The sequence below is a fragment of the Nesoenas mayeri genome (genome assembly GCF_963082525.1).
Source record: "Nesoenas mayeri genome assembly, chromosome: Z".
Lineage (NCBI taxonomy): Eukaryota > Metazoa > Chordata > Aves > Columbiformes > Columbidae > Nesoenas > Nesoenas mayeri.
This window is the reverse complement of record NC_137542.1, coordinates 64,605,513-64,632,994: the sequence shown is the minus strand read 5'-3', so window position 1 is coordinate 64,632,994 and position 27,482 is coordinate 64,605,513. Positions and strand designations below refer to the sequence as shown.

The 27,482-nt window shown below is 35.2% G+C and overlaps 1 protein-coding gene across 1 annotated transcript in view; it reads left to right on the top strand.

Moving 5' to 3' along the window:
* Positions 1-27,482, top strand: part of FCHO2 (FCH and mu domain containing endocytic adaptor 2) — a 95,415-nt gene that overhangs the window by 24,492 nt on the left and 43,441 nt on the right. Inside the window, exons 7-10 of the mRNA XM_080361999.1 lie at positions 5,058-5,156; positions 6,271-6,367; positions 22,720-22,764; positions 24,556-24,628. Of these exons, the coding sequence (XP_080218125.1) occupies positions 5,058-5,156; positions 6,271-6,367; positions 22,720-22,764; positions 24,556-24,628 (314 nt within the window). The remainder of the gene's footprint in view (positions 1-5,057; positions 5,157-6,270; positions 6,368-22,719; positions 22,765-24,555; positions 24,629-27,482) is intronic.

The following is a 27,482-nucleotide window of genomic DNA, read 5'->3' as shown; positions in this document are numbered from 1 at the left end:
AATGTGGTACCAAGGGTAGAGCATTGCATCTTTAAGCTAGTTTTATGTGACATTGGCCTGAACTCATTTGTGTATGTGTCCACCTTACACATTTGTGTCTGTTGCCTGTGTCTGCTGTAAGTTAAAATATTTGTATATCAGTTATCTCTAGGCAACTTGATTTGCATTAGGACTGGCATGTGTGGTTACAATCACTTGAGAATTTGGGGAATAGGCAACATTTTTAAATTTAACTAATATGTATCTTAAAACAATTTTTGAAACTGGTATAATATAATAGCAAGAAAAGAATCATTGAAGTGTGACATTCCTCCTGGAGAGTTTTCAGAAATAAGTATACGCGGAATGAAACTGACATGAACACCTACTCCTGCTACCCCAAATGATAACTTTTTTGTAGTGTTCCTGTTAATTCAGCTGTTGTATTTTCTGCATAAGCATTCCAGTAACTCCACCATTTTGTGATTTGTACAAATTGTAGTGCAGCCTGACTTTTGCTGTAGACCCCACGTTTTCCTACAAAGAAATCAAGTAATTCCAGAAAAAATACTGATCTTTTCCATTTATTTGTCTTAAGTCATATACAAGTGCAGCTCATTTGGATCAAGAAGTTTCTGCCCTGTTTTTTATTTACCTTGCTCTAGAAGGTACTGAACCCCCACTGAAATAGATCCTGTCAATGCTTCTGATCCACTGCAGAGCAAGTTCAGTCAGGTTGCATTAAATCTTGGTCTCACTGCTGTTGATTTGTTACCTTAGAACAAGGGTTTCAAACTCATTTTCACCAGGGGTCACATCAGCCTTGTAGTTGCCTTCAGAAGGCTCAATGTAATTTTAGGACAGTCCTAAAATTACGTTTATACTGTCCTGCTTTAAAAGGTCTCTGTAACCTAAATAGGTTTAAGTCTTGCATTTTCGAATGCTGGAGTTGGTTTTAATTAGCAAGAGCATATATTTGTAATAATCTACTAAATATGAAACTGGTTTTGAGAGGAACAGGAAAGTAAAAGGCTTACACAATACAATCAGAAATGGCTTCTTTCCACTCCATCGCAACTCAATAACACTAGTTTTACCAGTTTCATTAGCCCAAGTGGAAACTCAATAGTTTCCACTCAATAATGGCATTTAAATATTAACTAAAAAGGGATAAAACATTCAGGTACTCTTATGCAGCCTTTAGCTTTTCCAATACTTCTCTCCTCTCTGACCCTCCTCATCTTCCAGAATGTTACACATGAACACATCTTCTAATCAGAAATACCATAGAAATACAGCATACTACTCCTTTACACCTCACTTGAGCAACTTGAGATATTCCTGTTAGCACAAGCAGAAGAGGAAAATGCTGGCATCACGTAATAGCACAATATACAGCTGTTAAAATTATAAATACCTCAGAGAAAAACAAAAAACCAGAACAAAGTTATTTTAAAAACAGTGCTGTGCTCTCTTCTGCAAGGCCCATTTGTTCTGTGCACAGAGAAATCCCAAAAGGTGTTTTCTCTTACCATAACTTCATTGCAATGACAACCCAGTAGTGCAGGGGTGTCAAACATTCAAACTCCGCTCTCCTGCTCCTGCAGCGCGATGTGCACACCCGCACAGGGGTGGGAGCAAAGTGCCGGGCTGGATGTTTGACACCTGTGCCTTACAAGAAAGAGATGGTGTTTATAGCATTTGACTTATTGCTCTCTGAAACAAATAACTACGACTTTAGTAAGCTGGCCTTGTTAAATTGCAGTGTAAACTTGTCTCCAGTGAGCAATGAAGATGTGAGTAATTAAAAGGAGTTATTGTCTAGAACTGACAGAAGATAAACATGAAGAGTATTTGAAATAGATTTTATCGTCAGTGAATTCGTGACGAAAAATGTAGAGGCTTTCAGCAAGCAGATTAGTTGGGCTTTTCGTCATGTACTAAAAAAAAATAAAGATCCATTTGAACAGCCCGTGACAACAAAGGATGAGAAACTAATTATAACACCTTATTGTGTATATAGAAACAGAATATGAAGGTGCTATTTCTTCAGCTTTCTTATTGTTAGGTAGGTATTGGATATTTAAACCAGGCTGAGATATGGAGAGAGAGAGAACAAATCATTTTACTGTATCAGATGTTACAGCTGGGAAAAAAACTCATCGCACTTTTGGGCTGCTTTGGGTCTTGTTTGTTTTTTTGGGGTAAGGGGGAGGCAGGCACAGTTAGGATCACTTTGATTTGGATTGGGTTTTTTCCCAATACAAAAATGGTGCAAAGTTACCTCTCACTACAAACCACAGTAATCTGAATTTAATTCCTTAACTGCAACAGCCCTTTTACTTAAAATTCAAATTTTCATTTGACATGATAATGGACACTTGGAAACTTTCTGCTTCTGTCCACACTGGAAATGAAAATTGCCCTCCTGCTAGTATAAGTCACATCTACGGAAGTTGCTTTAAGAATAATGATGTAGCTGCGCCTACAGTTTAGTTGCGGGGGGCTACTTTTAAGATTATTTGATAGGAAAAATAACAACACTTTTGAATATATGCAAGCCCACTTCTATATGAAGCACAGCCTAGATTATCTTGACTTATAGCACATTTTACTTGAAATACACTAGTTCTGGAAACAAAAGTGTGAGCACTCTCAGATGTTTCAGTGCAAAATCAGTTGGCTTAGCTTAAATTTGTCTTATACTGTTCACATAGTACTTTTCTGAGGACAAACATCTTGAATTGCTGTGACATTATACTAGGTAACCATGCAGTAACGTCCTCACTTAGCTATCCTCTCTTCTTAAACTGATCTTGTTGCATAGATTTTATGTATTTTTTCTTTTTTTGTTATTTACTATCTTATCTGAAGTTATCAAAATGAAGGGACTCATGATATACTATTTGGGAGGTTAAATTTTGAAACATATTATCTTCCTAATCTCGAACTGCTAGTTATGGGTTTTGCTGCGATAAACATGAAAGATTTTATTGTGATTAAAGAAGTAGGAAAATATAGTTAACTGTTGTTTAGAAATCAGATTTGACAGAAATTCCCCACGTTGAAAGTTTTTTCTGAGTAAAGTTATAGTTGTATTGTGCTATTGCTATGCAGTTGCTAAGAAAACATGATGTCTTATTTGCCTGATTTTCCATCTTGTTACAAATTTTTTTAAAAAATCACATAGCACAGTCAATTCTTGGAATGGATCAAATAGCTGAAAGTGCTAAATTATTCTCCGAACGTCTTCTGTGTTATTTAGAACTGAGTAGAGTTGAGTTTGAAGGATTTTGTTCTTGAGCAGTCTGCATATAAATAAAGTTCAAAAATGAGTAATAATTAATTTTTAAAATATGCTGTAAAACTTGCAGGAAAGCACAGACTTAGAAAAAGGAATACTCCTTACTTATAATGTGTATACTGAGTTGGACAGCTAAAGATCCTTTTGATGATTTTTCATTTGTACTGTAGGTTAAAACACTAAAAAGTGACTCACATTTGTTGGGTCATTAATGCTGCAGATTCATTTTCATACATGTTTTTAAAATGGGCTGCTCTTTCAAAAGTGAAACTAAACAATTTGATTAATGATTACATTTGCAATATGGATAATGTGGTTGTATTATGGTACCTTTGATCACAACCTCTTTCTGTTATCTGTTATACAAGGCGAAGATGGCTCTACTTCAAAGACTTTTAATCTTTATACTTTAAATCAAAGTATAAAACAATAAGCAAGAAATAAGGAAACAATTGGGGTGGGAGATGCTTTCCACTAACAAAAGAGACAAAAAAATCTCCAAATGGCCAAGTGTTTTGATACACATTGTAAAGAGTTTAAACGAGACTGATACCTATGTTTTGCAGAGTTTTGTGGGGAGCTCAAAGTCTCTGAAATTGATTTTGTTAAAATTAGGTAGTGGAAAAAGGCACACATTGGAAGGTAACATTTTGTGCATGTATCTGATAGCAACTGAGAGCAGATATAGATATGGACCCATAGATAGTTTTCAAAGCAAAGTAATATTGTTTATGTAATAAGGCAATCCATAAGAAGTAACATCATAAAGTAGGCTGCAAAGGATGACCATATCCTCTATAATTAAGAGGAAGGCTGCTGGAGAAAAGAAAAATTAATCTGCTTGCTTCATGGCTAGGGAGGCATGTGAGTAGGGGAAAAGAGAGACTGAGAGTTTAGAAGTTAAGAGATATTGGACTTGTCTGTATGGACTTCTGTTTGTGAATCAGAGTAGCAAGAGGTGTTAAGTGTGGAGAGATGGTCTTCAGAGAACTCTCTACATATTGGAGAGAGGATTAAGTGATACTCCAAAGCTTGAACACACTTGAAATGGCAGTTACAGAAATAGGAAGAGAACTAGGAGAGAGCAGCAGTAAAGATTTGAAGACAGTTATGGTTGACTGTTGGAGAGGGTGAGGACACTTTTAGTTCTGATCTTTGGCTAGGAAGGGGTCATTGAAAACATTGCAAGTTATTTTAAAATGGCTGCCAGCTGGAAGTCTTGTCAAAATGGAACAAACTGCAAAGATTATACATGGTGAGCTTAAAGATCAAACAAATTAATCATATTTAAAGCAAAAAAGGGTATAGATTTACCTAGAAAAAGAGAAAGCATGTCTCTGTTGTGAGCAGGAGAAGGTGCTAAGAAGGAAGTGCAAAACAGATCCAGTAATAAGATTTCTGGGTTTAGATGAAAAGACAAGACTCTTCAGTAATGGAGAATAAAGTTGTTGTTGTTGGTTTTGTTTGTTCTTTTGTTTTAAACCCTCTAACTATATTTTCTTTTGGTAGAAATAGGTCAGATATTCTGAAAAATCAAGGTAGATAAAAATTTAAAGAGTAAGTAAAAAAAGGATAATGCTTCTAAAAGGAAATACTATATTTTAAAATAGCTATTTCATAGCTTCTTTTCTTGAATATGGTAATTACAATGGTCATGATCTGAAAAAATATAATTGTGTGGCTTTCCCATTTAGTGAATTTAATTATTAAAATATAATGTTTAGTATTTGAAGAAATATTTTCATTATGGTTTATTGCTTGTATTTGTTTACAGAAATTTCAAGACATTGAAGAAACACACCTTCTTCGTATGAAAGAAATTATAGAATCATTTTCAAATACCATAAAAGAAATTCATTCACAAATAGGAGAGGTAACTTTTTATATTATCATATCTAGCATAATACAAGTAAACAATTTTTTTTTATCTATTAAATGGAACATTTCTTACAGTGTGTCTGGTAATTACAGAATCACATCTTTCAAATTATGGTTAAGTCAACATAAGCTCAAATTTTTATGGCTTCTTGTTGCATTTTTAAGTTCCGTATCACAGATTTTACAAAGCTTCAATAATTTTTTTCTTAACAGAAAGCAGTGTTTTCACAATTCGCAGAATTTTTAGTGTATTTCGAATTTATGTTCTTAGATATTAAATTAGCACTCATTTAACATGTTATTGGGATACTTGTAGTTTTCTTTGACTAAAACTCAAAATTATTTTGCTCTGAAAATTTCCAAATTTTTAATACACTTTGGATCTCCATAACAGAATCTTATATAGTATAATTTCTTTAGATGTAAGTTGGTTTAATTAATAATCCTTATGAGTAGTCCTTAGTTTTTAGGTGTTTTGAAGGTTAGTTTTATTTGTGTGCACTTGATTTGAATTGCTGTTTTCCTCAGTTTTGAGGTTTTCTGCTAATGGATGATGGTTACAAAAGTAATGCTATTTATTTCTGAAGTTTATACATACTGCCTTCTTGGAAAAACTTGGTACTAACAGCATGTGGTTGTTCCTTTATCGAATCAAAAACATCACAACAGTAATGCTTTTACTCAAGCAGGTGGGTGCTGTGATAATGCAGTAGTAGCAGTTCACACCCTTTACTGGTGCTGACTTAAGAGTCTGCTTGTTTTCCTGACATGCTAGTGGGGCATGTTGCTGATAAATTCATAAAGTGATATATACACAAGTTGTTTTGATGGAAGAAATGGAAGCAAATCCTAAACTGACCATCAAACTGTATTCTTTCATTGTTTGTTTGTATTGTACACACACTTGCTGTTACTGAAGCAAAAAAGGTATAATATTTCCTTGATAAAATGCCTGTTGATTTTTGGAAGCCCTGTAATACATTTTAGAGGGAAGTACTTTGAACTTTAACTATAGAGAAAACCACTTTTTAAAGTTAATTACATTATTTTGATTACTGTTTTTTAAATTCCTTTTGTGTGTGGTGTGGTGTTTTGTTTTTTATTTGAAGGTGCATGAAGAGTTCATTAATAATATGACAAATACTACAGTTGAGAGTTTAATACAGAAATTTGCTGAGTCAAAAGGAACTGGCAAGGAAAGACCCGGTAAGAGATTAAAAATAACAGAGTAGGAAATGTTAACTTTAAAACTGTAGATTTCCACTCCTAATAAAAGGTCAAAAGCCTGTTTGTTAATGTGTTATGTTTTTAATGTACTTGCAGTTTCAAATTCTGAGATTTCATTAGTTTTGGTGTTAATGATTCATAGAAATTGATTAATGCACCTTTTTTATGTATGTGTAGTATTTGTGTTCTAAAGCATGGCAATTTGTAACTCTGAGTCCCTCTATGTAGACCTTCACGTGAAATCTCCTTACACAAACTGTGCATTATCTGCTCTGTGTTTCTGCTTAAATTGTATGTCAAAACCTTATTTAATATAAATTCATTGATACATTCAGAACAAATGTGTCTATAAACTTGCTTATTGAACTGTTGGAACAGTTGCATCAGTTTATTCTATTAGCTTACAAAATTATGCATTTTAAGAGATTGTATGTAGGATGTTCTTTACTAAGCAGCAAATTGAGTATTAGTTCCTGAAAGTACTGCATGCTGCTTGTGATGCATAAAAGCTGGTGTAAGAAGACAATGTCACAGTACTGTATAATTAGCATTGTAGGAAAAAATAAAGACTTCACCTTAATATTTGGGCATGAATGCACAGTCACTAGGTGTGTGAATACAAGAGTTCAGTAGTACTTTTTTCTATTTTTATTTAACATTGGCTAGCATAGAAGCACAAAGGCTTTTTTTTCGGAGCAAGGATCTACATAACAGAGTAAACCTTGAGGATTTATATTAAATTGTTAAATGTGGTTACTAGATATCTTATAAAGCCTCTGTGAGGAGTTTTAAACATTTTGCATTCTTTCTGTGATCTACCAATGCTGATACAGAGTAGGCTGAGGTAATATTGTATATGGAACATATTTCAAATGTTTCCTGTGTATTTTGCAATTTTTCAGTAAAGATTAAGAAATAAAAAGCATGGCTTTCAGGGTTTCAAGTTCAGTTGGTCTGAAATCAGGACAAAGATACACGAAAATTCAGTATTCATACCTATGTTACTAGCTACTGCTGAGATGTCACAGCTGGGGATCTCCCTCTTGAATTTAGGATATTGAGTCTCTGAGTTAAAAAGACACTTGCTACTGTAACCTAGAGCACTGTGCACTTCAAGTCATCCATGTTATTAGTGTGGCTTTTTGCTAGACAGCATAGTATTTGTGAAAAAATAACACTTCACTTTTTCATTTAGTAGGAGAAGTTATGCACCCTCTGTACTTATTTACTTCTTTACCAAGTTCTTCAAATCCTATTAGTATTCTCTAGGGCCAAATAAAAGCTTTTATCATAGGAAATTTCATTTCTTCATCTCTTTTAATAGTGAAATATTCTAAGGAAAGGTAGTGTGTTTAGTGTGGAAAGGTACGCACCTCCAATTTTGTTTTACAGTGTCAAATTATGGTATTGATGTCAACTTTGTAGAGCAGTCAGAGGAAAAGCACAGGCAAATTCAGCAGTAAAAGAACAAATTGACAAGAATTCTGAAGTGTCCAAGATAGGAGACTAGAAACACAGACCAGTAGTGATGTTAGTTATGGTTACTGCTTCTATTATATTCATTTCATTAACTTAGAATCACATAACTTTGAGAATTAGAAAGATTTGGAAGGTAAAGTGACGTATCATCCTTCTAAGAATGAAGCGGAAACATCCAGTGTGGGAAAGAAATAACAGAAAAAAAGTCTTACAACTGTCAGTGTTGCTTACAATTCCAAGCCTAAATGCCTTTGAAGGAAATACTTCAAAATCTCCCATGACTGTGTAGGCCTTCTCCATTCCGTATTATTTGTGGGCTGGCATACTAAGTTAGATGGTGGGCTGCTTTCCGAAATACTGAAATTTGACAACAGAGTAAACTAAAAGGTAACGCGTAAGAAAGTATTTTAGTTTATTTCAGTATATTCTAGTTGTAGTTCTTAGCAGAATTTACTTCTTACTTATATCTGTAAAACTAAGAATGAATGTGAAATTAAGTACCGAGAAGGGTTGTTTTATTGCATTGACTAAAACCAATTTATGGTAAAGTTTTCTAGATATAGGCAATTATTTTATTTAATTCTCTTCTGCATATCTGAAATTTCTCTTTGTACAATGATGTCCTTTATACCAAATTATATGGGCTCCCTCTGGTGGCTGATTTCTGTCATCTGAAGTAGTCATATACAGGGACTTCTTCAGTTTAGTACTGCTTTTCTAGTACAAATAATGTTTATTTCAGGCAGTAATGCTTTGTGAAGTTTTTTTAAACTTCATTTATGGACTTATTTACAATGGCTCTTTTAAAATAAACTGCTACCTATATAACTTGTTGGCTTTATCACCTATTTCTTATGATTTAACGTTAAGTATCCTTTAAAATTTTAGTTTAGTTTTTAGTTTACATTTTTTAGTAATACAGTATTTAAAGAAATTGTATTCATTATTTGTTTTCTTACTTCCATCCAGTGTAAGAAAAATAGCCACGAACATCCAGTTGCAAATCTTGTAATTTGAAGTGAAAATAAAAAAAAAATCACTTAAATATAAAACATTCAAAACCAGAAAGAGAGCTGGCAGGATATGCAATAACTGGTCAGTCTTCAGGTCAGAATTTAATGTATTACCTGAACCATTTCTAGCATTCAGACAGAGATGTACAGGCGTGAGGAGTGGATCTGTGTGAACCTCATGAGATTCAACAAGATCAAGTGCAAGATCCTACACCTGGGTCAGGGCAACACCCAAGATCCATACAGGCTGGGGGATGGAAGGGATTGAGAGCAGCCCTGCAGAGAAGGACTTGGGGGCACTGGTGGGTGAAAGCTTGAACATAAGCCAGCAATGTGTGCTTGCAGCTCAGAAGGCAAATCGTATCCTGGGCTGCATCAAAAGGAACCTGGCCAGCAGGTGGAGGGAGGTGATTCTGCTCATCTTACTCCAGTCTGGTGAGACCCCACCTGGAGTCCTGTGTCCAGCTCTGCAGCCCTCAATACAGGAAAGACATGGATCTGTTGGAGAGGGGCCAGAGGAGGCCACAAAAATGATCAAAGTGTTGGAGCACACCTCCTATGGGGACAGGCTGAGGAAGTTGGGGTTGTTCAGCCTGGAGAAGAGGAGGCTCTGGGGAGACCTTATTGCCATCTTCCTACCTAAATGGGACTTATGAAAAGATAGTGACAGACCTTTCAGTGGGGCCTGTTGTGATACGACAAGAAGTAATATTTTTAAACTAAAGGAGGGAAGATTCAGGCTAGGCATAAGGAAGAAATTTTTACAATGTGGGTGGTGAAACACTGGGACAAGTTGCCCTTTATAGCTGCTGAAGCCTATTTTGCTTTATTTGCCTGTGAAGAAAAAAAATTTCTCAAGGTTCCTGGTAACTCCAGTCATGGGAAAGTTTAAGATCATGAATGTCAAATGGAGACATTAATTTAGGAATTATTTTTTTTTTAATATATATATAATTTTGAAATTCTCTCTGGGAAGGCTATCAGGTAGTCTAGAGCTGAGGAGGTCTGTTAGTGATTTAGGACAGCTATGGTGTCAGAATATCCACTGCCTCAAGAGGTAGTGCATGTAAAAAAAAAAACCCAGCATCCTTGTCGTTGTCCAGTTGATCCTTGTCTGTTCTGAGAGAACACATTTGGAACCTCTGTTTCAGGACAGCTAACACATTTTGTATTTTGAGGTCTTAAGAAACAGTGGTTTATTTAGGTATGGCATTCCTACTGAAAGCAATGTGTACTTTTCACAGGCTGCAAAACTGTCGATAAACCATAACGTTTACTATCTGGATGGCAAGCAAACAGTTTAATCTGAATTTCTTACAAGTTCATTAATGCTGCCAGCATTGCCTGTTAGCCTGTTACCAGAATCACAAAGCATTAGAGCTTCAATTTAGTAAACATTTAAAAAACAATATTCCTATTTAGTTAGTGTGTTGTGTTAAACTATATGTTTTCTACCTAATGAAGAAATGTACAAGATTAAGGGGATAAAGTAGGGGAAAAAAAGTTAAGAATTAACACTATTACTCCTAAGAGCTTTTAGAAATAAGTTAGACCTTTCCCAGAGATTGAGAGACAAAACAAGGGTCATGGAGTATTGAAGGTTGCTTTGATGAAAGCTACTAGCTATTATGTGCTTGAATAGTGAACTCTGCTTTGAGAAGAATACTTGAAACAGTGCTGGGTGTGGCATTTATTTTTTCCATGGGTTTGTTTGATAACATAATAGTTCGCAGCATTTATAAAATGGACACTGAACAACAACAAAGTAGATGGAAATAAACACTGAAAATACTTCATACTAATGTTTTAGCAGCTTGGCATGACATCTTTGAGCTTCTCTTCCCCAAGGAAGTGTAACAAAGCAAGTATTTATTTTGTGTTCCTTAAATGATTTTCTTTATATTTTCTGTAAATATTGTGAATACTTTAATGCTGCCAACAACTGTGATCAGGTGCTTAAATAGCCAAAAGTGTCACTATTTCTCAAAGCCTGCTCCCACACATAATTCTATCCATAAGGCTGACTGAGGAATGAGTTTAGTTTATCAACACTGGCAGTACCCTGGGGATTCAGAAAACTGTTCTTTGTAAAGGAAGGCAGACCACTGCTGTATTTCAGAATTTAATGGAAGAAATTAACTGTGGATATCTTTGAGGATTTTTATGAGAAGCTTGGTTTGAGGCAGATGAAGAAGTATTTAAGGGTCCTGAGCTGTAGAGCTCAGTTTTCAATCAGAAGCTGCAAGCTCAATAACTGTACCAGCAAATGTGTCTTAATTCTTGTCCTGTTTTATTTTGCCTGCAAAAATTGTGTCCCTTCACAAATAACAAGCCTGTCAAAGCTGACATGGACTTTAGGAAGTCCTATCTGCCAGCATAAATTTGTAATTATTGCATATAGCAAAGCTGCAAACTTGTTTTAGATTGTGATTTATTTTTTCTTAATGATCTGGAGAGTTCTAGCAGTGCAAGTTTTGTTCAAAAGGTCTCTTAATGCAAGTGAAAGACTAGTAGCATTTATAAAAATAACTTAGACAACATCTGTAGATAAAACTGGGTCAGAGCTGGTTTTTGAATTATTGTGGACACTCAGTAAGGTCCTCTTGAATTTTCTTGCTAGAAACAAAAACAGTTGCAGCCTGAGGCAAATGCTTTTTCTGGTCTGTGAGAGCAAAGCAATGCCCATTTCAGTAACTTAAGGAGAAAAAGACATTAATTAGGGGATAGTCATCAGAAAATGCAGTAGTATGCAGGACAGGTGACAACACTATGACGATTACAAAAAAATACCAAAGAGCTTTTAAACACCTGAGAATAGAAATAATGTACTGAGATGTGTTTTGTGCTAATAAAGTAAATAAGACCTGTCTGTACTTCAGTTACATAAAGTAGCGTAACCTTATGTAGAACGAAAATTGAGGGAAAAGTTTGGAGTTTTTAATTTATTTATTGGAGGCATAGCTTTCATTTAATAAAAGAAATGTTCTTTGGACAGAATTGACTAGACCATTAACTAAATGGCCTTTTCAAACATGAAATTTTCACAGGAAGTGTACTTAGCAAAATTAGAATGGAAAAGTGTATTATTTTCCTTGGTTTTTTCTGTCAGAAGATAAAGCTTACAATAAATGAAACTTTCTGAAATCTGGAAATATTTTGAAACCTATTTATAAACATCTCTGTATTGGTTCATTCTTAGTATGCTGCATTGTTAGGTAAGAACAAAAGCTTGAGTCTTGGAACACAAGGTTTTTGAGGAAAAGTGTGGATTTTAAACTAAGGAAGCAAAACACAGGACTTTAAAGTTGTACTGAAACCCACCTATCTTGTCTAATAGTCTGCCTTTCTAATAAAGTTGAAACAAATCCTAAACTGTGGATATTATCGTCTATCTAGTATTAGTGATCGTTAATTTGTGTTGCACACAGTCCCACTTCTAATTAACTCATAATTTCATTGGCAATAATACTGCAATGTGATAGTACGTGATACCAGGACAAACTATCATTGGACAAGTTCTGCATTGAATTGACTGTCTGGTCAACTAGGTCCATGCGTCATACACTTTCTTGAACTTTGACGTTTGTTCTGGCATTTGAAAATTAATTCTCACTTGACTTGTATTTGAACTTGTGTGTCCATGGTGCTTCTCAGGAAGTGCAGGATCTTTTCTGCGTTGTCTTTGTTACATTTTTATTCTTGTCTTAATCATTATAGATCACCTAGATGGCCGCCTGTGTCAGTAATTCCATTTTAAATTATGGATATTGATTTGTGTGCATTTTGGCAACATAAGGTACAGTGGGCTACACCTTGTCCTGTTGCCTGAATAGTATGAGAGTAGGAAAAAGGAAAATGTCATAGCAGTAGCTAATCAACCTAGCTGCACAGACCTAAGCCCTGGTTTGACCATAAAAATGAAATTTCAAATTCCTAGCTTTGTTAATAATGTTTGTAATTTGAATTCTTTATTTAATGTTGAAATGGATTTGTTTTGAACAGTTTTCTCTATTGGTTACTCTCTTCGAGAGAAAGGAGATATCTAGAAAAACAGTATAAGATATGCTATTATTATCATTAAACTTCATCCTGAGCCTCAGAGCCTCAGAGTCTCTCTCTGGTATATGGTGTCCCTCTCTGGTATATGGTCTTAGCTGATATAATCCTTCCAAGGATTGTGTAGTTCTGTATCATTTTTGGTAGCCTGGTTCAGGAAGAACAGATAGGAGTGGAAAACCCTGATCTTGTCACATGCATTCATCCTCTTTGCAACCACTGACTTGGAGACTATTGATAATATTGCATAATAGTATGCATATTTTCTGTCTTTAAATGCTGAGACATATTTCAAAGTCAAAACTGTATTGTCTTGGGCTCCAAGTAGCTCCTTGGGCATAAATATGAGGCAGACTTTGTGGTAATACTTAATAACATGTCTCTCAAAGTTACTTCTCTGGCTTCAACTTTCTCCTTCTACAAAGAGAAAGTTATACTCACCATGTACTCACTCTTTGTACTCACTATAAGCTGCAGAAAAAGCACACCAGGAAGAAGTTCACATTGAATTGTTTGCTTATTGATGGTGCATGTGTGGAAACTGTCATACACTGATTAATACTTCCAATTTTACAGTTAGGGTGGAGAGGTGGTTAAGCATATATACTTTTCTTTCTTTGCCCACAAAATTAATCTTCTGTTCGAGTAAATAGGAAAACACTTTCAAAGCACTACAAAACAGGAAGATGTTCCCAAGGAGGGGATTTTGTCTAAGTGAAAAAAAGATTCTTCTGTGTGAAAAATTCTGGCTACTATAAAAAGTAAATTTTTTTTTCTCATTAGGAAATGCATCCAGTGACATGTCTTAGTCTCTGGCAATTTCACAGGTTTAAGTTCACAACTTAAGTAAGACAGCATAGGCTTCTTGGTTTACAGGTTCAATGTGCAACTGTTACAAAGACATGATTCTTTGGAGCAGTCTTTAAAGATGAGGGCTGTAATTCAGCATACTTACATGCCTGCTGTTCCCAAATCTTAGCTGACTCTTCTTTAAGATGAAAACTGCTTGGATGTGTCTGTGCGTTTTTCATCGCCGCCTACTTGCTTGGTCTGCCTTCAGCAAGTTAAAGACAGACTGTGCAGTCAGGCAAAGCCATTTGTTACAGATATTTATATTTATAGACCAGGCTTGTGCAGTTCTGCTGCTGCTTAGTTTTTTTCATACACAAGCTTTCACAAGACTTTGCTACTTTCATTTGATGGAAAAGCGGAGTTTGCAAAGACTATAAAAATGAGGAGTCAGGGAGAGAAGAAGGACCAAAACTAGACATGCCATGAAAGGGAAAGGCAGTTGTAATGATGTAAGTTACTCATTTGGAGAGTCAGCAGACAGCAGAGTGTTTGTTTGTATATATGTGTGTATGTTGGCCAGCCACTTAGCCCATGGATAGTTCAAAACCAGCTACATCTCACATCTTGTTGTTTATGCAACCAGAAAGGAAAGATGGGGTGAATTTAAAGTATAGAGCAGAAGAATAGTAGAAAAGGATGAGTAAAGGGGCTGGGAGTGGTGTGGAGGATAGTGCTTGGGGAACACAGTGTTCTGGAGATTGATGTCTTAGCTGACATTATTCTGCTGCTGACGGACCTCATGCTTTCATAAATTGCAGCTGAAACTTCCAGTGTCTGTTGTCATAGCAGGTGTTACAGGCTAGTTGGATCTCGCAGTTGAAACTTTCCTTTGGGTATGTGTTTAATGTCTGCTGTTGAAAATTCTTATGTTAGCTGAGCAATAAAAAACATTTTCTTTGTAACTGAAGATGTTTGACAGCTTTTAGGTTTAGAAAAAACTCTCTCCTTACTGCTGATAAATGTCTTACTTGATAATAATTACTTTAAAGCTACTCAGATTGTGATCCTTTTCTACTTTGTTTTTGGTTTGTGAGCCGCACAGAAATACTGCCCCTTGAGAGTAGTGTGCTTGAGCTTGTACTCATACTACCAGAATAGCCTGAGATTAATGTTTCCTTTGATCCTGTGAACTGAGTGCAGGGCTGGAAGAGTAGTAACAGAATCAGGGTTAGAACTGATTGCTTCTTTGCTCTCCTTGTATGTTAATTTCTTCATCTGAAGAATTACTTTCCTTGGAAGTGCTACATATGTCGCTACCATTAATTGTAGTTATCTGTGCTGCCACTCCTTTATTTTTCAAAAGGAGTACTATCACCATGCTGTTGCAGTTTTTCAACAAAAAAAAAAAGAGGATTTGGTTGTCTTAAGCATCTGTAGAGGCCATAAGCCTGGGCACGTAACAAAGAGTGGTCAGAAATTCAGTGATTATTGTGGTGGAACTGTGTCTTTGTAGAAGTAGATTAAGGGAGGCTGTTTTACCAGTATTATTTTAGCATTTTCCCTCACCTGGCCTGTTAACAGGCCAGTTGTGTTTTCTGTCTCTTATCCTCTTGTCTGCATTCCTACAAATCAGCTATTCTTGAATTTACTTTTATTTCTTCTTCTTTTTAAAATCCAGAATAAGAAGTCCTTTTGTGGGGAAAAATAAAATTCTCCTTATCTTTTTATCACTTATCTTTTTTGGACAGGCAATAAAATGAGAAGTTAGTGTTAGAAACAGTAATGTGAGGAAACTGTATTTTGGTTTCCTGGCTTCTAAATTTTAAAGCTTGAAGTTCTTTGATAAACGTGTCGCAGGATCAGATTATAGTAAGAAAAAGATTGCTTATATGTTTGTGTACATACAAAATTGACCTTTGTGATGCAGCTTAACATCTAAACACTAAAAGCAGTCATTTGTTTTGACAGCAGAATTAATTGAGGCTAAAACAGTCGAAATTCCACTTGTATCAAGCTGTTCATTAGGAATTGCTGTCTGGCTTTAGTGCTGTCAGAAAAATAACCCTGTTCTGCTATGATTAAATAGCAGAATGATGGTCGGTCCACTGAATTTGAGAGAGAGGTTGAATAAACTTTCTACTGCGGAAACAATTCAGAAGTGACACGCTGCAAGGGGGGTCAGAATGTGCATTGATATCCAGCTGAGCTGTCAACTGGCACTGGGCCAGGCACGCAAAGCTTTGCCATTTGAAGCAGCATGTGAAGCATATGCAGTTTTAAAAAAATTGTCCTCCCTTCATGCATGATTTACACTTGTTTTTATCAAAAACAAGAATATGGTTTGTTATCATATTTGTAACTATAAGTACAAATTTAGAGAGTTGTTTTAAAAGCTTTTGCTTGAAACAGATATGTTATAGTGTTTATATGTGTGCATGTGTGTGTGCAAACTGATTCCTCATGATGGGAGGAAAGGCACAATTTTTTTGTCTGAGTGTTTCTAGTTATTGAAAATTCAATGTAGCTAATAAAAGTAAATGCTTGGGTGGGATAAAATTTCTTTCTGGCATGCATACCCACCTTAAAATAGAAAGGAGACAGTTTCGAGAGAAGATGCAAATGTAAAGCAGTTTTTAGTTGATTTGTTGACTTCCTGATTTGTTTACCTTTTTAGCTCTGCAGGATTTTCCAGTTCATTGGTGTGCTTACTGGGGGCTCTTTTTCAGGGTATGACATAATATTATGTTTTCCTTCATAGTAATAGTAGTTGGCTTTTGTATTTGCCTTGTTTCTTTAAGAATCCAAAGAGTAAAACTTTTTTTTTCCCCCCTCGGTTGAGCAAAGTAAAATTATTTCATTGTTTTGACCTTAGCAGAACATTCTCCCAATGTCTACCACACAGAGGGTTTGTGTAAGAGTTATACAGATAGGTTGGAAAACTTATCTCTAGGGTTTTGTAGAGCTAAGTTTTGTAACTTTTCTAGGCAGTTGACCACAAGCTTGACTGTCTTCATGATAATTAGTGTCACTTCGTAGATAAATGAAGTAGCAGGTGTAAGGTTGTTATTTATAAACTGTCTTCTGTAGTTGCCTAGTGTATACTCTGAAAATACGGTTCTCAATAGACGTAAATACGTGGTAGATGCTGTAATATAATTTACAGTGCTATTACATTTTCTTTGTTTTTGTATAAAATAAGTATCTCCTTATTGCTAGCCATCCACTTTCCCTATTAGTGTCATGAAATCCCACATACTTACATGCCACTTGTAACAAGAGAAACAGTACATGTATTTCCTGAACAGTCTAGGAGATGAATCCTGAGCTGCAGAATCACTGGTGCTTAATATATGCTAGTGTCACTTATTGTAAGTTGTTAGATTAATTAAAACAGGAAATATTCATTTAGTCAAATTACCTTTTGTCTTTTCTGTTCTAGCAAACCAAAGCTTCCTCATTTTCAGAAGCCTAGGAACTGACCCACTCCTGGTTTATTTGCTTCAGTGTCTTGTCAAATAGCAGCTGTCTGCTTCCATGTGTCTGTAAAAACATCATCCATTTGCCTTTTCATCGTGTCCATGTCTGTCTCAGCTGGTAGAATGCTGTGAGCTGCAGCAGCTTGCCTTGGAAAATGCTTTCAGATGATGCTTGGTGGGAATGTTTACATACAATTAGAGAAGCTTACTGAATTTTAACGCATGCTCTCTTTGTAGAATGCTCATTAGTATCCTGATAGCTAGGTATGTATCCTTTAGTGACTGAAATCCCACTAGATACTCATATCTCTTTCTGTTATAACACCTAAGTTTCATTTATGCACTGTATTATTTTTTTTCTATTCTGTATGTGTACAGTAGCAAATACTTTCAGGTGTATGTGTAGGTACTTGAGATGGTTAAGCCATACTTACTTTTCAATGGATCAACATAACAGCAGGCAGACCAGACTGTAAAAAAGTTGTCTTGAACCTGCAACTATCCATGCTTAACCCAACAGACTATTAGTTCAGAGACTTTTGCAAGGAATGGACTAGATCTCAGCTATAACTTTTTACTTACTCCAATAAATGTCTTAAAGTGTATTTTTGATTTTTACAGGGCTGCTTTAGTTCTAATATTTGCTTTCAGTTTGTGTTCATATGAATGCTTGATAATAGGCTTCCTTCTCAGTTCACATTGTTATCTTGTTATGAGAAAAAGAACAAAGGAAACCTCAGTGCTTTAACTGTAGTACTGTAGAATATAGTTGTCATTGTTATTGCAGTCAGGATGGTTCTTTTCAGTGCTTTGGGCTACCTACTGGCTGCTACAGTGAATGACTTCAGTCGCCGACATCAGCAGCACTACTTAAATGTGAAACAATTGCTTTTCTTTCCTTGGATGTTGCAAGAGGCAGTGAATCTGTGTACTTACTTCAGAAATTTTGGCCTTGATAATCTTCCTGATATTGAGCTGAAATCTTTGTTGGTGTAATGCCTGTGTCTGTACTTAAATCTTTGTGCAGAAGTCTGTTAAGCAAGCTTTTCGGCCTCATAGAGAAGAGGTAGTGCATGCACATGAAAGTCTTTGTGTAGCTGTTAAAAAAAGTTGTTGTGATACCAGCATATGGATTTGCCTGCTTTGACATGCATCTGTACATTACACCTGTCTGACAATCTCTTAGAACTCCAACCCACTGGGAATTTTTAACAATACCGTCTAACGATTACGGAATCAGGAATCAGAGAGATAGATTGGTGGTTCAGAGAAGAAGGCTCTCTTCTTTTTATTTTCCTGTGACAGTACACATGCTTTTGTTTCCATATATAAAAGTACAGCAGACAATGCAGGGGAATGTCATAAGAAAGTATCCAAATTCCTTATTGATGCCCTGCTCTCGTAGCAATATGTGTACCTAAGGCTTTTGGGTGGCTAGGAGCCTGCAGCTGCTTCTAGCAGGAGATGATGTGGTCACAGTACACACTTCTGGCTGGGGGATTGTATTATTGCCTCTTTGGGCACAAAGACATCTCCCCACGGGAGACTCCAGCTGTTATGTGGGCTACCAAAAGCTCGTCACAGCTATCCTGTTTTCTAAATTGACTCACCATAGAGCACCACAGAAAATGTCTATTTCTGTAATGTTATTGCAGTTTAAAAATACGACTCCCCAGGCAAAACATGATACTCTTTACAGCAGTCATGTAGGAAGCAGAACTGTAGGGAGATCTGAAGTTACAGAGCAAAACTCTCAAAAAATTAAAACCTGCTACAAATTTTACTCTACTCAAAAGACAAAATGTACATATTTGACTTCGCTGCAGGCAAATAATGCAACGTGATTTATTGGTGGAGGTGGGTTAAATACAAATTTTACAAAACCAGCAAACATTTCTGGGCATTGGAAGAAAATGCTGAATTTATTTTTTTATGTTTGTGGATTCATTAGGGACAGCCACTGGCATCTTGAACTTCTAGATTCCAAGTGGTGAAGGGCACTAATAGAAATTTGAATTAAGTAGGAAAAGCAAGTTAGGATCAAAAGATGCTTTTGAAATGTAACTGATTCACAACATTTGTTTTAAGAAAATGCTATTTTCATTATTGTTATTTATCTTTCCTCCAGTAAAGCAGCTAGTAAATACATGGCAAGGAAAAAGAGATAACTCTACCCATTTTGCTGAAACTTGAAAAAACGAATAGGTATCCTTACGAAGAAAGTGTAGCATACACATTTCCAAGTTAACTTCACAGACCTTAGTGAAAAGTGGGACCTGCTTAGTGAAATCTTTTATGCTACTTCAACAGATCATTACTACCTCGGCAACTCTTTGATAACTGAGATTTTTTCCAGATTGCATTTTATAGTCTTCCCTATGAGAAAAGAAAACACTGTTCCAAGAGTGAAGAGAATTGGGGGGGCAGGGTAAACCAGCTTCTGTTAAATCTAACTGAAAATACTAATCTGATCTTCATATTTTTGCATTTCTGTACTAAGCATGAATGTTTCTCTCTTCAGATAAAATGTTTATCAATCTGAAAAAAAAAAAAAGCTTTCAAAGACTAATGTTAGGCAAGTGAAATGGAGAAAATACAGGAATTTGGATGTGTTGTTAAAGAAAATACTTTTTTTCTTCTTATGTTAGAAATAAAAGTTATAGATACTGATCTGAAATAAGGATGAGTTTTACCTAAGCCTTGAATAATTATTTTAATCATTAGTATAAAAGTATTAAAAGTCTGGGAATCAGTCTTAGTAACTGGAAAGGGTAAAGAAAAAGATGGTATTCTGAAAAACTTGAGTACTGGTTTTCTCTAAGAATATGTTTAAGTCTCTGTTGTTTACAGTCTTTTTGTTCTGTTTTTGTTTTGGGGATGAGTGTTTGTGGTTGGTTTGGCTTTTTTTTTTCCTCTGGCCAAATGGGAGTATGCATAGAGGCAAGAAACAGAAGTAGTTGAATCCTTAGCAGAGTGATGAAAACATATTGTCTGAAGTGTAGTGCTGGAGAAGTAATGGATTTGTTCTTCAGCTTCTATGTTTTATAGTATGTTTTTAAATTTGTTGCTCAATATATTTTGAACAATGGAGTTTAAATTCCTAAAATAAAATGTTGATGAAATCAGTGTGGGAATGTAGACATCTACAGTTCTCTAAATCCACTTCTCTGGATTTTTTTGCTGGTTTTTGTTTCATGAAATACACATTTCCTGGTTTGTGGAGCAGGCTGACTTTGTTTTACTGTGAATGTGGTGGAGTGCAAAGGAGAAAGGATTGGAAGACCAACTTAAAATGCTCATGTATTTACAATATTGAGTAGAATGAGAGTGCTGTTAGGAATTTGAATTTCATCTTGTTATATTGAATTATTAGACTTGCATTAGTAATATTTAGTAATTGAAATTTAAAGGGCAGTTAATACCGCCATTTGATATTCTGCTTTCAAGAGCTTCATTTGGAGGCCAAACAATCTCATTATCATAAACAGGATATTGATGGGTTCTAGTCCCAGATTCTCATCCTGCTACTAGATTTACAAGCACTCAGATCTCTTAACTGGAAGCAAAAATTCTGCAGATTCAGTCCTAATTACAATAAATGCAGGTTATTACTTTGGCAACACCTTTAAAAAAAAATTAGAAGTCTCCAAAATTTCAAAGAAAGTTATGTGGTAGATTTTTATCTAATGTGTCTAAAATGATTCCATTTGCTTAACATCAGGGAGTATTGAGTTACATTGTCAGCTTCTCAATTGTCTTTGTATTTCTTTGACATAAGGATAATTTTTTCTTATTTATACTGAGTCGAACACAATTTTGAACTGCAAGAGTTAATTATACATACTGGAGGTTACATTACAAATAGAACCATTTGATTTACTTAACTGCATGAATCGAATACAAATTAATTCCAGTTGTTTAATTCACAATGCTAATGCACAACTAAATTATATTTTACTTTCATTGTGTCATCCCTAAGTGCAGCACAATGATTTGCTATGGTGTACTATTTAAAATCAAACTGAAGCTTGTAGTATCCATGTTTCTTTATTTTGAGATCTGTTATTTTAAGACTAAGACTATGACGTATTCATTTTGAAAAGAGTACAAGTGAAAATCCTGGAAAATATTTTCAAGTACACCTTTTATGTAAAAACACCTTGATAATTGCACAGCTCTTGGTTTTATGGTGGATGCTCTCAAATAATCATACCATCATAACAAAGATAAATCAGAGCACTTACTAGCACGTGTGTTATGGGGCAGGAGTGTAAGTAGAGTCTGTATTTGAGGCTTCCACAATTACTTTCTTTCTGGTTGATTTTAACTGAAATTTTCAATATTTTGATCTCTCACTTGAAGCAGGTGTTTAAGTTTAGGGGGCATGGAGGGAGGGACATTCTGCTGCCTTTGGATATAGAATTGGGAATCTTGTTTTGAGATTCCTCCCCATTCCCTCTATCTTATCTGCAATATTCCTATATATAAACTTGTGTGCACTCCTTAAAAAAAAATACAGAAGTAGTAATAACCCCTTTGTCACAATGCTAGCATGCTAAATTTTGTATTTTCTTTTGTGAATAGAGTTGAAAGCTGCTGTTTCAAACAGGGCCTGAAGGGCTTATTCATAGTATAGGCTGAAAATCATGGTGCCTGCCTGCATGTGCTCTCTCTGTTTAATTCGCACTTGCACAAGTGCTGTTGTGATTGTGCCTTGCCCTGAGTAAGGTCTTATGGAAAATCAGTGTTTTTTCTGCATATTTTCTCCCCAAAATGGCTCATAATAGGGTTAAATAAATTCTAGACCCGGACAGACTGAGAGAATAAGGGTTAGGGTTGCACTTTGCAATGACAATTGCCGGGTACCTTGTGACAAATGTAATGGAAGGCCATAATAATGCATTTCTTTAGATACAGTGCTTAACCAGTGTTCTTTGCTTTTTTTGGTCCTGTTCAGTCTTAATGATTTTTTAAAGTTTTTTTTTTTAATCTACTCTACTGCTATGTTTAAGATTCTGCATGCCACTTTAATTGTCTAGGTAAATGGCTATGAAGAAGAAACAAGAAGAACTAATGATACGGAGTTAGCAAGAGTGTGAATCTCAAAATTAGGGCTGGAGCTGTGCTTCCTTCCTTTTTGATTTTTCTTTATATAGCTCTTGATAATTAAAAAATGATAACTTTACACTGATACTATATTATAGATGCAATTTTGAATGAGAAGAGGCAACTGGTTAGAGATGTTTCCTGTGGTTGTAATAACATAGGAAATTGAATTGTACCTAGACAGTGTGCCCTATTATTTCAGGTTTTCAGTATAAAGGAGTGAAAATATTTAATGATTTGCCGTACATGTATGATTTTGCAATCTGTTTGATCATCGGCAGGGTAATTGTGCTTTTCTCTTACAACCTAAATTCATAATTAGATTAGCTAGCATTTTCAGAAAATTATAATAGTCGTTTATATATCTTTAATTTGACCTATTGTTTCTCTTCTTTTTCATTTATTTAAGGCCCTATTGAATTTGAAGAATGTAACACAACCAGTGCAGTTGAAGGTGAGTTGTAGCATAGTTATTTATGTAAGAATACTGTGGATAAGGACCTGAAGGGTATTCAGTGTGTTAATCTGTGTAACCTTAAAATACTGCAGTAGACTAAAAAGCAGTTTTCCTTCTGAGAAACAAACTTCAATGAAAATAAGACCTACAGTACTTTATAAGCCTAAAGCAAAAAGGTCAGAGAATGTTAATGTTTCTTATAAATATACTTTGGCTATCACCCTGTCTTTGCAGGGGGTTGGATTTAGTTCACTTATGACTGTATTGTAACTTAATTTACACATGTGAAAACATGGCCCAGGCTTTTTCCATTGTTACCACGTTAGTTATACCAAGTCTAATGCAGTGTTATGGTCGCAAAGCCTTTCTTTGTTGGCATAGCTTGTTTTGCTTAGAGGATTGTTTTAAGTGGCTAAGAACTGCTTTATTTGCATAAGCTATGTATTTACTTTTGGGACAGAGGAGTTGACAGTATAGCTGTAGCAGCCAACAACTTTTAATTGCCAAGATTGCAGCTGAGACTTAAAATCTTTTTTTAACTGAAGCAGAGAGAATCCATGTTCAGAAACTACTCATATCCCATTTGTCATTGTTTTGGGCTACATAAGGCAGAGAAGCAAGGGGGAGGGGGGAGGAGGAGGGCCCAGAATAGCACTTAAAAATTGTTTTGGAGTAATTTCTGTCTCTATTAAAATACAAGACATGACTGAGTTTACAGCTACCTGATTTGAGAAAGTTTGAGTTATTTAACCCTGAAAATTTGTAACAGTGGAGAGATTCCTCATGTGCTGTGTAATGTATTTCTGTAAAGGGGAATATAATAACTTTTTAAATTATGTGCTCGAAATGTCAGTAGTTAAATTTTGGAAACCAAATTATTGCCACCATTTTGCTCAAAAGCATGCTGTCAGTAGTATCTTACATCAAAACAGAATTGTAGACTAGTTGGGTCATATGCTTGCACTTGGCCATTTTGTTTGGCAGTCTACTTTCTTCAACAAAAACTGGGGAGAGAAGCAGATGTGACAGCAAGTCTGATTGAATATTTAGATGTGTTTTAATTTTATTACTTTAAACAGGTATGAAAGCAATTTTTTCCCCTGTATTTTAGCTATAGATATCCAGTGTTAAAAACAGAGAAGAAACAGCGGGAGGCACGGTTCCAGACTCAGTGAAAGCCAGTCCCTAGACCTGGCTACAGCACCGCGAAACCATGAACTTGGCATTAGCTGGAAAGCCAAGAGATGTTCTCTTTTTTTTACATATCCTGCTTCTCAGGAGAGACCAGGGCTTGCAGATACTGGGAACATGGAGGGAAACAAGAACAGGGTGTCAAACTCCAATAGCTGTGAGGGACAGAGTTCTGTTTCTCATCAAAGTGCATTGGCTGTTCAGGATTGGCCAGAGCAATAGCTCTTGTTGAGTTCCTGTGAGCCGGGTTCCTTTCCTCAAAATTGATAATACACTTATTTTATGTTAAAAAAAATAAAAATAGTAGCAGTCTGCATACTCATCATGGAGAGTTGGATGTACAACATGAATCACTTTTAAAAGACTTACGATATTCATGTGTTGAACCATATAATAATTTAATTTTTTGATTGGTATGTTGCTTAACGACAAATAAGAATAATGTTCCCTTAGTTTGACTCCATACCTGTCTCCACCCTATTTTTGTATCACTCATGACAGCATTTAAGATGTATTGCCATTTGTGTGCACCAGTGTTTTACATTGCTAAATAGATACCTATCTCTTTGGTATTTAAATGAAATGTTTGTTCCATAGGGATAAAACCAAGGAAGAGGAAGCCTTTTGGTTTATCAGGAATAATGAAAAAAGAAAAAGATACTGAATCTATGTAAGTATATTTCCATCTTGAAGCCTCATCTTGTGTGAAAAGTAGTAAAAGTATGGAAATAAACATTAGCTGATCTTTTTTAAAAAAAGAGAAAGTTAAAAATAATATTTGTAGCAGAAGCTTAGAGGAATGCTGTGAATATGAAAACATTACAGCTATTTAAGAGATGTGTAATTAAGGATTTTAAGGAAATAACATAACTGTATTCTTAATAGTCTAGTCATGTCTCATTCTTTCCTGTAGGTACCTAAGTTGTTCTCCCTTGTTCTACGTTAGAACCTTGTAGATAATATGATTCTCTTGTGTGATCCTAACAAAATAATATCTCTGTACATGGAAAAAGGTACTGAATGCCTGTATTTGCAGAACTGAAGCTTCAGTTCAGTCCTTTGACTAGAAAAATTTTTGTGTACAGTAACAGACAGAAAAATCTTTGTTTCTTCATTACACCACGTGCGCTCTCATTTCTGAAAGACTATATCTCATGACTGCTGCCCCTGGTATACACTTTACCATATTCATTGCGTGTGCTCTGTCTCCCAGGACTTAAAACTCTCCAGAAAGTGACTTTCAATGAAAGTTCTTAGATGGATTGGTAGCAGTCTACATATTAGTAGATATGGTCACTATATTCCAATGTATTTTTTTCGTAATTTCTATATGTGTTTTCTCAGTGGAAGTATTTGATTTAACATAAAATAGCTTTCATATCTGACAAACTTGCCTCTGAGAATACTTCTATATTGCTAACATCTGCATACGTATTTTTCAAATTACTTCTAAAAAATGTATATCAGCCTTAGTTTTCAATATAATGCTGAAAAATTAATGACCTAAAAGCTGCAGGTGCTCATAATTTGCACACACAAAGTACTTTAGAGCTTTTTATTTTGATGTTTGATTTCAATAATGATACGCTTCTGAACCATGTTTTTTCTGCTCTCTGTCATGATGGTTTTAGAGCTCCAAGGTGCCGTGGTTTTTTAACTCATTCCTATGAATTTCCTTTTGTGATTTACTCTTTCTCCCACCTTATTTCTGCATTTTATTAAGCTAAAGTAAATGGTGAGAGAAGTGTTTTGTATATAGTGTGATTTTGGTCAGCAGTAATCTTGAGAATACTGTTTTGTTACAAACTAAACCCTCATCAGAAAAAGATGTTTAAAATAATTAAAGTGTTATAAATATTTGATGATATCAGTGTTCTAAACAGTTCTAGTGCTCCCTTTAAAAGTAATCCATTCTCTCTGGAAAGTTGTTTACGACACTTTTTTTTGTGATGCGAAACTTTTGCAGTATCAAATAGCAGCAAAAAAGTACATTTGATCATTTGCCTTTTGCATCTTGCATTTACTTAATTACAAAATAATTGCAAATATTTTGATAGTACCAAGTACTGTTTTATGATTGAATTCTGTACCTCTTATCTTGTCCAACAAAAAAGTTGTTTTGCCACCACGTCAACTGTTACTCAAGTTAATCTCACGTCCCATGTGTTAAAAGCCTCCTTGCAAACCTTCCATCCATTCTTTGTCAGGCGATGAAATGTAATCTGGCCCCAGCAAAAGTTTTAGGCTATTAATAGTAGTTTTCTGCAGCCATAAAAGGCCCAAAAGCACCAGATTAACTCTTCCCAGGTGTATGACTTTATGTGTTCTTATTCAGACATTGTTTTTCTTTGACCTGTAACAGAAAATTTTCTTAGACACTGAGGGCTGAAAACTGGCTTCTGCACTACCCTATTTCCCCCAAAATAAGACCTACCCCAAAAATAAGCCCTAGTGGGGTTTTTTTTTTTTCAGGATTTTTGAGGATTCTCGAAATAGAAGCCCTACTCCAAAAATAAGACCTAGTTACAGTTCATTTAAAAAGTCAATTTAAATACTGTCCAGGCAGCTATACATGTAAAAAAGTAATGTTTTGGAGCAAAAAATTAATATAAGATCCTATCTTATTTTCAGGGAAACAGGGTATGTTAACCCATTTCTATCTCTATATGCTTATTCATTCTAGTATCTGAATACTTTTCTAAAAGCTACTTTTTTCCCGGAGGTATTTTTTTTTAACATTGAAAGATAAAATGAGTGTTTCTTTCTAGAAGAAATTTTGGTTTTCATGGCATAACGATGTCATCAGAAAATATAAACCAGCTCAGCTAATCTGAAATGCAAAAAAAAAATTCCTTGCTTTCCTACAGTTGTACTGAAATGTGATTCATATTATTTTGTTTCTATATTTACACACGATACAAAAATGAATAGATTCTGCGGTCAGACAAAAGTCTGACTGTATGATATTGACCTCCTATATAACACATGCCATAGACTTTTACGGAGATTCTTACATTAATCTGTAATTTGTAAATTAACTAGCACATCACAAATAATAGAGGATTCATTATGTGTTTAAGTAAAATAGTGTAGTAGTCGTTTATGATCTTTTTTAAAAATGTTATTGCTAGTCTAGATTTGTCTAATTTCATCTTAGCTGATGATTCCATTATAGGCTGTACATGATAAAACTCTCTCATCAGAAAGTTTGCTGCACATAGAGGTCAAGTCCTTTCTTGATGTATTGTGAAATTAAGCTGTTTGTTTAGTTTGTGTAGGACAGGCTTACCCGATCTAGAAAAACATTAATGGTTTGTAGGCTTCTCAGTTCCTCAATACAGTTTTTAAAGTGTTGACACATAAACCACATGTTGTGTCTAGTAATGATTTTACACAGGGAAATTCCATACACATATTGCTATACAGGTTAGTCAAGGATTTAGCTTCTTTTTTTAATAACTGCTTTGCATGATTTGGTTGTTTTGGTTTCTCTCTACAATCCTTAAATTCCCTATTTGCTGAGA